Source organism: Gnatocerus cornutus, unplaced genomic scaffold (genome assembly GCF_029298725.1).
Source record: "Gnatocerus cornutus isolate USDA-ARS CGAHR unplaced genomic scaffold, icGnaCorn1.1 ctg00000023.1, whole genome shotgun sequence".
Lineage (NCBI taxonomy): Eukaryota > Metazoa > Arthropoda > Insecta > Coleoptera > Tenebrionidae > Gnatocerus > Gnatocerus cornutus.
This window is the reverse complement of record NW_028275375.1, coordinates 1,963,093-1,974,541: the sequence shown is the minus strand read 5'-3', so window position 1 is coordinate 1,974,541 and position 11,449 is coordinate 1,963,093. Positions and strand designations below refer to the sequence as shown.

Below are 11,449 nucleotides of genomic sequence, written 5' to 3'. Positions count from 1 at the left end.
CTCCACTGCGGTAAAATTTGAGGACGTTGCTACTCTTAACCCATTTAGTAATTCTACCAAATTTCAAAATTTTGGATGAATAGACTCAGTATTTAGAAAATTTTAATTTCGGGGTGAATCCAAAAGTTTCAAAACTGTATAAAAAAAATATATTTTTGGTTGTGTTGGCGCCACTGCGATGAAATTTGAGGACGTTGCTACTCTTAACCCATTTAGTAATTCTACCAAATTTCAAAATTTTGGATGAATAGACTCAATATTTAGAAAATTTTAATTTCGGGGTGAATCCAAAAGTTTCAAAACTGTATAAAAAAAATATATTTTTGGTTGTGTTGGCGCCACTGCGATGAAATTTGAGGACGTTGCTACTCTTAACCCATTTAGTAATTCTACCAAATTTCAAAATTTTGGATGAATAGACTCAGTATTTAGAAAATTTTAATTTCGGGGTGAATCCAAAAGTTTCAAAATTGTATAAAAAAAATTTTTGGTTGTGTTGGCGCCACTGCGATGAAATTTAGAGAGATTGCCTATTTAGTAACTGAACCAAATTTCAAAATTCTGGAGCAACAGACTCCAGATTTTATTTTTTTTTATTTTAGATCAAATCCAAAAGTTTCAAAATTATTTAAAAAAATTGTAATTCTGGTTGTATTGGCGCTACTGGAATGAAATTTGGAGAGGTTCCTACTTTTCGTACATTTATTAACTGTACCAAATTTAAAAATTCTGGGATAAACCCAAATTTTAGAAATTTTTATTTATAAAGCGAACCCAAAAGTTTGAAAATTGTATAGAAGGCATTGTATTTTTGGTAGTATTGGCGTCACTGCAATAAAATTTGGAAAGGTTGCTACTGTTAGTTCATTTAGTAACTGTACCAAATTTCAACATTCTGGTGCAATCGACGCAAATTTTAGAAATTTTTATTTATAACGCGAACCCCAAAGATTTCAAAATTGTATAAAAATGTTGTATCTTTGCTTATGTTGGCACCACTGCCACTGAAATTTCGGGAGGTTGCCACTTTTAACTTATTTAACAACTGCACGAAATTTCTAAATTCCGGAGCAACAGACCCAATTTTTAATTTTTTTCTTAAACACCCTGTAATAAACGTTATTTATGCAACTAGGGTGGTAAAACTTCGCATTTTTATGACGCTAGAAAATTTCCCAATTGTTTTGAACACCCTGTAGTTTTGTTATTTATGCATCTAGAGGTTCGAAAGTTGGAAAACTTCTTCGTCCAGGAGAGACATTTTAGTTTCAGAAGAATGGAATGACCAATAATTTATTAAACACCCTGTAAATCCGTTGCTGGTGTGGCTATAATAATGAAATTTGACCAAGAGCGACCTGAAGCTCCGCCGTGCTCTTCGACGATGGCGTCGTCCATATTCACACCCTTCAGTGCCTTTTATATCCAAATCTACCAGTGACGAAGAGTCGTATTTGTTTATTTATTGCAATAATAAAATGAGAGATGAAATTGGAGTTTTGAGTGTGAAAAAGGAAAAGTTTCCCCTCGTCCGTTCTTTAAAGCGAGAGAGGGCCGGCCGGCAGTCTGTGCCAAAGTGCAGATATTAAATTTGTGGAATTTTGCGGTGTCCTGAATCCGCTGTAGATTGTGCAGAATGGAGAATAATCAGTTCTCTCAGTAGCACGCAAATACATTCCCCGCGTTCCTCCTCGGCTACAATTCCTTTAAAGTTAAAACAAAATTCGTAGCGAGCTAATTTCGTCCCGATCAATTAATTTTCATTTTAATAAATCCTTTCATCCGCCGATTCCTCCATCTCCAAAGGTTTGTAAATAAGCCACTTACAAATCGATCTCCAATGGAGTTATTGTGTCTAAAATCGCATAATGGTGTAGCTTCGAGAGTTATCTGCCGTATCCTACATAAACGGTATTTGAGCAAAGTTCTCAAGTGGAGCTCAGATCGGTTGACAAAGCCGTCTTGCTGAGGATCCGGCTGTCGACAACGTGGGAGCCGCTTTTGTTGGATTTCACCCGTTGATCTCAACCACTGTTAAGATATTTATCAAAACCGACAACCGAAACTCGCGATAACATCCACAATGTTTAGAAATTAATAAAATGTGCGGATTTTTGGTGAATGAAGCACTGATACGTTCCGGAGTTCCGGAAAAAAACGCATCGAGATGAACCGGAAGTGACGCCTTGGTGCGAGTCACAGCCGCCTTTGACGCCCCGAATCAAAGTGTCAACAAACAAACGACATTAGGAGACGGGACAGGGAAGATCGCTGAATCAATACCCTCGAGACACTCCACCGTGACGTCACGGAAAGAAAGGGAATGGGGTCAGGGGCTTTTGACTATTCGGGGTAGCGAAAAATCGGTTGCAATCGAACTAAACTTTGCAGTTTCATTAAATTTTTAAATGGACGAAATTTTTATGATCAAAAAATTATCCTGTAATTTTGTAATTTTTTGAATTAAAGAGTTCCGGATCTTATCACATTTGGTTTCTTTATTTAAAGGACCAATTTAGAAAAATTTAATTCAAAGAAGAAAAATTTTTAGACAATTTTATTTTTAGAGCAAACCCGAAAGTTTGAAAATGGTGTCAAAAAAAGTTGTATTTTTGGTTGAGTTGGTGCCACTGCCATAATATTTGAGGAGACTTCTACACTTAACTCATTTATTGACTGCACCAAATTGCAAAATTCTGGAGAAAAAAACTCAGATTTTATAAATTTTTACTTTTAGGGCAAACTCAAAATCTGAAAAGTCTCATAATCGTATAAAAAAGTATTATATTTTTTGTTGAGTTGGCGCCACTGCGATGAAATTTGGGGAGATTGCTACACTAAACTCATTTATTAACTGCACCAAATTGCAAAATTCTGGAGCAAAAGACTCAGATTTTAGAATTTTTTACTTTTAGAGCAAACCCAAAATCACAAAAGTCTCATAATTGTATAAAAAAATTATTGTATTTTTAGTTCTGTTGGGGAGGTTACTATTCTTAGCTCATTTAATCAATGTACCAAATTTCAAAATTCTGGAGCTATTAACACAAATTTTAGAAATATTAGAAAGTTTCAAAATTGTATCAAAAAGTTGTAGTTTTGGTTGTGTTAGCGCCACTGCGATGAAATTTGGGGAAGTTGCTACTCTTAACTCATTTATTAGGTGTACCAAATTTCAAAATTTTAAAGCAATAGATTCAGATTTTAGAAATTTTAATTTTAGGGACGAATCTTAAAGTTACATAATTGTTTAAAAAAAATTGTATTTTGGGTTGTGTGTGCGCCACTGCGAATAAATTTAGGGAGATTGTTATTCTTATTTTATTTAGTAACTGTACCAAATTTCAAAATTCTAGAGCTATTAAACAGATTTTAGAAATTTTTATTTTTAAGACTAACGCAAAAGTTTCAAAATTGTATAAAAACAGTTGTATTTTTGGTTGTGTTGGTGCCACTGCGATGCAATTTAGGGGTGTTGCTATTCTTAACTCATTCAGTAACTGTAACAAATTTCACAATTTTGAAACAACAGATTCAAATTTTAGAAAATTTTATTTTTAGAGCGAATCCAAAAGTTGCAAAATTGTTTCTTTAAAAAAGTTGTATTTTTGGTTCTGTTAGCGCCACTGCGATGAAATTTGGGAAAATTGCTACTCTTAACTCATTTAGTAACTGTGCCAAATTGCAAAATTCCTGAGCAAAAGTCTCAAATTTTAGAATTTTTTACTTTAAGAGCAAACCCAAAATCTCAAAAGTCTTATAATTGTATAAAAAAATATTGTATTTTTGGTTCTATTGACGCTACTGCGACGAAATTTGGGAAAATTGCTACTCTTAACTCATTTACTAAATGTATCAAATTTCAAAATTCTAAAACAACAAACTCAGATTTTAGAAATTTTTATTTTTAGGTCGAATCCTAAAATTACAAAATCTTGAAAAAAATTGAATTTTTGTTTGAGTTGATGCGACTACGATGAAATTTGGAGAAGTTGCTATTCTTAGTTCATGTAGTAACTGTACCAAATTTAAAAATTCGGGATAAATAAATTTAGATTTTAAAAATTTTTATTTATAAGACGAATCCAAAAGTTTCAAAATTGTTTGTAAAATTGTATCTTCGTTAGTCTCGGTGCCACTGCAATGAAATTTAGGGAGATTTTTAATCTAAACTTATTAAGTAATTGTACTAAATTGCAAAATTCTGGAGCAAAAGACATAAAATGTTTAAAGCAAATTTAAAAGTTTCAAAATCGCATAAAAAAAACTGTAATTTTGGATGTGTTGGCGCCACTGCGATGAAATTTGAGGAAATTGCTACTCTATACTTATTTAGTAGCTGCACCAAATTTCAAACTTCTGGATAAATAGATTCAGATTTTGGAATTTTTTATTTATAAGAGTCCAAAAGTTTCAAAATTGTATAAAAAAAGTTGTATATTTGTTTGTTTCGACGCTACTGCAATGAAATTTAAGGAGATTTCTATTCTTAACTTATTTAGTAACTGTACTAAATTGCAAAATTCTGGAGCAACAGATACAAATTTTAGAAATTTTTACTTTTAGAGCAAATCCAAAAGTTTCAAAATCGTATAAAAAAATGTATTTTTGGTTGTATTGGCGCCACTGCGATAAAATTTTGAGAAATTGCTACTCTTTACTTATTTAGTAGCTGTAACAAATTTCAAAATTCTGGATAAATAGATTCAGATTTTAAAAATTTTTATTTTTAAAGCCAAACCAAAAGTTTCAATATTGTATAAAAAAAATTGTATTTTTGGTTGTCTTGGTGCCACTGTTGTGAAATTTGGGAAGCTTGCTACTCTTAAATCTTTTATTAATTGTACCAAATTTCAAAGTTCTGGAGTAATAGACGTAGATTTTAATTTTATTTATTTTTATGAAGAATCTAAAAGTTTCAAAATAGAATAAAAAAAACTGTATTTTTGGTTGTCTTAGCGCCACTAAAATAATATTTAGAGAAGTTGCTACTCTTAGCTCCCTTAATAACTGTATAAAATTTAAAAATTTAGGAACAATGGACTCAGATTTTAGAAATTTTTATTTTTATGACGAATTCAAAAGTTTCAAAATAGCATAAAAACTGTATTTTTGGCTGTGTTGGTGCCATTGGGATGAAATTTGGCGAGGTTGTTACTCTTAGATCATTTATTAATTGTACCAAATGTCAAAATTCTAGAGCAACTGATTTAGATTTTAAAATTTTTTATTTTTAGCTTAAACCTAAAAGTTACAAAATTGCATAAAAAAAAATCTTAATTGTGATTGTGTTGGCGCTACTACAATGTAATTTGTGGAGGTTGCTATTGCTAATTCATTCATTAACTGTATCAAATTTTAAAATTCTGGAGCAATGCATTCAGATTCTAAAAATGTTTGTCTTTAAAGCCAATTTAAAAGTTTCAAAATTGTATAAAAAATTGTATCTTTGCTTGTGTTGGCACCACTGCGATGAACTTTGTGGAGATTACCACACTTAACTCGTTTAAGAACTGCACTAAATTTCAAAATTCTGAAGATTTTAATTTTTTTCAACACCCTGTAATAAGTGTTATTTATGGAACTAGGGTGGTGAAATTTCGCAGACTTGGAAAAATCCATTTTATTTTGATGACGCTAGAAAATTTCCCAATTGTTTTTAACACCCTGTAGTTTTGTTTTTATGGAGGAGACAAATTTAAAGACATTTTAGTTGTAGAAGCATCGAAAAACTAATTTATTAAACACCCTGTAAATCCGTCGTTGGTGTGGCTAGAACAACGAAATTTCTGTCAGTCAATGTTGATGTCGATGCGTTTCAAGAATAAAATTCGCTGGCCTAAAGGGTCGACCACCTGAGAAATTCCTAAGTAAGTTTCCATCCCAACTTTCAAGTCAGCACTTCCATAATGGTAAATTACAACTGTTGCCGCAATCTGCGGTGCGCCCCGAATCAAAGGCTCCAGCAGCTTTGTGAGGTCCTGACTAATCTGCCCCCGAGGGAATCGTTTGTTACAGTATCAGTTGAGTTGATGGTTAGCTGCAAGTGACACATTTGTTAAAAATGCGCGCCTGCCGCCCCCTTTTGCAAGTCGCGCCTCGGGACACTCACTAATTGAAATTTTAACATTCAGCGTTTAACCAATTTACTGCAATTGAATTTTCAACGCAACCACAAACGATCGTTAATGAAATTATCACGCATTAATTAAAATTTGTTCAAATCGTTGAAACGTGCTTTGTGCGGCGGTCATTGTTGAAATTTTTCGTTTTTTCGGGGCGTTTCATGTTTTTCTGCAACGTTTAATTGTTGTGTTTCTGACTTTGGCGTAATTAATTGCACACGCTTTTCTGTTTTTTACAGGTCAGCAGGTAGGTTTTTTTTCATTTTCGCGTGGTAATTAACAGGGGAAATTGTTTAAAGTACCTTTTTTGTTGATGTCATCGGCGTGGATCGTCGGGGGTGGACTCAACGGTTGGAGCGGAAACGAAGTGTTGCCCGGAGAATACCATGGCGTCGGTCTCCAACTTCCTTGGTTTCCGTTTAGGAGGCGAAGCTTATCGTATACGCTGTCGTTTCCGGTCGAAACCGGAGGATTCTGGGAGGCTTGCTCTTTTTGTGCGGCCAGATTTCGCAAAACCCGGTTTATCGACGAGACCTGGAAATATACGAAATACAGTGGTATCGCTTTCATTTCGCCCTTCAGTCATTATCGAATTCGCAGCTTGCAGCACAAAGCGAACAAGTGGTTTAAGAGTGGTTTTCACAACAATGATTTATTCCCGCCATGGCATAATTGTTCGACAACCTGGAACTTATACAAGCACCGCAACTTCGACATTATACACCATAGAAACTGCTTGACAGAACAACACCACCATGCTTGAGAATCAAAAAATTAGGCAAACGCTAAAGTTTCCAAATTGTAAAAAAAATTGTATTTTTAGTTATGTTGGTACCACTGCGATGAAATTTTGGGGGGTTGCTACTCTTAACCCATTTAGTGTCTGTACCAAATTTCAAAATTCTGAACCCATAGACACAGATTTTAGAAATATTTATTTTTAAGCGAATCCAAAAGTGTCAAAATTGAAGAAAAAAGGTTGTATTTTTGGTTGTGTTGGCGCCACTGCGATGAAATTTTGGAGGTTTGTATTCTTAACTCACTTAGTAACTGTACCAAATTTCACAATTTTGGAACAGATTGAGATTTTTAGAAAATTTTATTTTTAAGGCGAATCCAAAAGTTGCAAAATAGTTTCTCTAAAAAAGTTGTATTTTTGGTTGTGTTGGTGCCACTGCGACGAAATTTTGGTAGGTTACTACTCTTAGCTTATTTAATAACTGCACCAAATTGCAAAATTTTAGAACCAAAGACCCCGATTTTAGAAATTTTTACTTTTAGGCCCAACCCAAAAGTCTCATAAAAAAAAATACTGCAATTTTGGTTCTGTTGGCGCCATTGCAATAAAAGTTGGAGAGATTCCTATTCTTAGTTCATTTAGTAACTGTACCGAATTTCACAATTCTAGAGCTATTAACACAAATTTTAGTAATTTTTATTTTTAAAACTAACGCAAAAGTTTCAAAATTGTATAAAAACAGTTGTATTTTTAGTTATGTTGGTACTACTGCAATGAAATTTTGGGGGGTTGCTACTCTTAACCCATTTAGTGACTGTACTGAATTTCAAAGTTCTGGCGCAACAGACCCAGATTTTAAAAATTTTTATTTTTAGATCGAACCAAAAAGTTCTTATAAAAAATCTTATAAAAAAATTGAATTTTTGTTTGTGTTGGCACCATTGCGATGAAATGTGAAGATGTTACTCCTAACTCCTAACTCATTCAATAAATGTACCAAATTTTAAAATTCTGGACTCATAGACACAGATTTTAGAAATTTTTATTTTTAGGCGAATCCAAAAGTGTCAAAATCGAAAAAAATAGATTGTATTTTTGGTTGTGTTGGCGCCACTGCAATAAAATTTTGGGGGATTGCTATTCTTAACCCATTTAGTAACTGTACCAAATTTCACAATTTTGGAACAACACATTCAGATTTTAGAAAATTTTATTTTTAGGGCGAATCCAAAAGTTGCAAAATTGTTTCTCTAAAAAAGTGTGTTGGTGCCACTGCGATGAAATTTGGGGAGGTTACTACTCGTAGCTTATATAAATACTGCACCAAATTTCAAAACTTTGGAACAAAAGACCCCGATTTTAGAAATTTTTACTTCTAAGGCCAACCCAAAAGTCTCTTAATCGTTTAACTTTTGGTTCTGTTGGCGCCATTGCAATGAAATTTAGGGAGACTGCTATTCTTACTTCATTTAGTAACTGTACCAAATTTCAAAATTCTGGAGCAATAGACTCAGATTTTAGAAATTTTAATTTTTAAGACTAACGCAAAAGTTTCAAAATTGTATATAACCAGTTGTATTTTTGGTTGTGTTGGTGCCACTGCGATGAAATTTTGGGGTGTTGCTACTCTTAGCCCATTTAGTGACTGTACCAAATTTCAAAGTTCTGGCGCAACAGACCCAAATTTTATAAATTTTTATTTTTAGATCGAACCAAAAAGTTACAAAATCTTTAAAAAAAAAATTAATTTTTGTTTGTGTTGGCGCCATTGCGATGAAATCTGAAGATGTGGTTACTCCTAACGCATTCAATGAATGTACCAAATTTCAAAATTTTGGACTCATAGACACAGATTTTAGAAAATTTTATTTTTAGGCGAATCCAAAAGTGTCAAAATCGAAGAAAAAAGATTGTATTTTTGGTTGTGTTGGCGCCACTGCGATGAAATTTTGGGGGGTTGCTATTCTTAACTTATTTAGTAACTGTACCAAATTTCACAATTTTGGAACAACAGATTCAGATTTTAGGAAATTTTATTTTTAGAGCGAATCCAAAAGTTGCAAAATTGTTTCTCTAAAAAAGTTCTATTTTTTGTTGTGTTGGTGCCACTGCGATGAAATTTAGGAAGGTTACTACTCGTAGCTTATATAAATACTGCACTAGATTGCAAAATTTTGGAGCAAAAGACCCCGATTTTAGAAATTTTTACTTTTAAGGCCAACCCAAAAGTCTCTTAATCGTTTAAAAAATCTTGTACTTTTGGTTCTGTTGGCGCCATTGCGATGAAATTTAGGGAAACGGCTATTCTTATTTTATTTAGTAACTGTACCAAATTTCAAAATTCTAGAGCTATTAACACAAATTTTAGAAATTTTTATTTGTAAGGCAAACGCAAAAGTTTCAAAGTTGTATAAAAATATTGTATTTTTGGTTGTGTTGGTGCCACTGCGATGCAATTCTGGGGTGTTGCTATTCTTAACTCACTCAGTAACTGTAACAAATTTCACAGTTTTGGAACAGATTCCGATTTTAGAAAATTTTGTTATTAGAGCGAATCCAAAAGTTGCAAAATTGATTCTCTAAAAAAGATGTATTTTTGGTTGTGTTGGTACCACTGCGATGAAATTTGGGTAGGTTACTACTCGTAGCTTATATAAATACTGCACCAAATTGCAAAATTTTAGAGCAAAAAACCCCGATTTTAGAAATTTTTACTTTTAAGGCCAACCCAAAAGTCTCTTAGTCGTTTAAAAAAATCTTGTACTTTTGGTTCTGTTGGCGCCACTGCGATGAAATTTAGGGAAATTGCTATTCTTAGTTCATTTAGTAACTGTACCAAATTTCAAAATTCTAGAGCTATTAACACAGATTTAAAAAAAAAATTATTTTTAAAACTAACGCAAAAATTTCCAAATTGTATAAAAAATTTTGTATTTTTGGTTGTGTTGGTGCCACTGCGATGAAATTTTGGGGGGTTGTTATTCTTAACTCATTTAGTAACTGTACCAAATTTAATACTTTTGAAACAACAAACACAGATTAAAAAAAAATATATTTTTAGGGCAAATCCAAAAGTTGCAAAATTGTTTCTCTAAAAAAATTGTTATTTTGGTTGTGTTGGTGTCATTGCGATGGAATTTGGGAAGGTTACTACTCTTAGCTTATTCAATAACTGTACCAAATTGCAAAATTTTGGAGTAAAAGACCCCGATTTTAGGAATTTTTACTTTCAGGACCAACCTAAAAGTCTTATAATCGTTTAAAAAAATATTGTACTTTTGGTTCTGTTGGCGCCATTCCGATAAAATTTGGAGGAATTGCCATTCTTAGTTCATTTAGTAACTGTACTAAATTTCAAAATACTGGAGCTATTAACACATATTTTAGTAATTTTTATTTTTCAAGAAAAAAGTTAAAAATGTTTATAAAAAAAGTAGTATTTTTGGTTGTGTTGGTGCCACTGCCATGAAATTTGAAGAAGTTGCGACTCTTAGCTCGTTTGATAATTGTACCAAATTTCAAAATTCTATAACAATAGACTTAGACTTTAGAAATTTTTATTTTTATGACAAATCCAAAAGTTTCAAAATATTATAAAAATCTGTATTTTTGGTTGTGTTGGCGTCACTGCGATGAAATTCAGGGAGGTTGCTAGTCTTATCTCACTTAATAACTGTACCAAATTTCAAAATTTTAGAACAGTGGACTCAGAGTTTTGAATTTTTTTTATGGTGAATCTAAAAGTTTCAGTCATTATCGAATTGGCAGCTTGCAGCACAAAGCAAACAAGTGGTTTAAGAGTGGTTTTCACAACAATGATTTATTCCCGCCATAGCATAATTGTTCGACAACCTGGAACTTATACAAGCACCGCAACTTCGACATTATACACCATCGAAACTGCTTGACAGAACAAGACCACCTTGCTTGGGAATCAAAAAATTACCAATCTGCGTCCTTCATCCCGGAAAACAATCGATAAGAGTCAGGACATTTCTGAGGGTGAGTTCGTTCTTTTCCCCGGCTGCATAATAGATCGAAGAAAAAAAGGTCCTATAATGGGACGTCGTGGGGTCCCGAAGAATGGAGTGCCAATAGAGGGAGTCCTGCTGGGTTTTATGCACTCCATTGACGGCATCGACACGACCTTATTGCAATCAAGGGTACAAGACGATTGTTTAGATTTTAATTTCGGAAATGCCGATGTAATCTCGATGAGAAACTTCGGGGTTGAACTATTCCACCTAATGAACCCTAAGGTAACTTGGCCGATTTTTATTAAAATGTTGCTGCGCTGATAACGTAATACGTTTTTGGTCCAGAGGACTTTAATAGCGGCCTACACGTGGCCGACACGTGGCGGGAGAGATTATTGCACATTATGAGTCGAACGGGTGATACTCCCTTTCCTGCGATTGTTAAAAATTACGTTTTAGACATTTTTTATTGCGACGACACGTGGCGGCTAGTAATGCCATAAATTGGGAAAATTTTTATCGTTTATCATTAGAACAGATTTTCTAAAGTTTTATTTTTTTGTCAGCCCAAATTTGTTTTCTAATTTTTAATTTTGTAATTTGTCATT

General features: G+C 33.2%; 1 protein-coding gene across 2 annotated transcripts in view; it reads right to left on the bottom strand.

Moving 5' to 3' along the window:
• The window catches only part of LOC148166315 (paired box protein Pax-6-like), a 70,367-nt gene that overhangs the window by 28,489 nt on the left and 30,429 nt on the right, over positions 1-11,449 (bottom strand). For both annotated transcript variants that reach the window (XM_088048687.1, XM_088048688.1), the window contains exon 5: positions 6,428-6,659. In XM_088048687.1, coding sequence (XP_087904813.1) covers positions 6,428-6,659 — 232 coding nt within the window. The remainder of the gene's footprint in view (positions 1-6,427; positions 6,660-11,449) is intronic.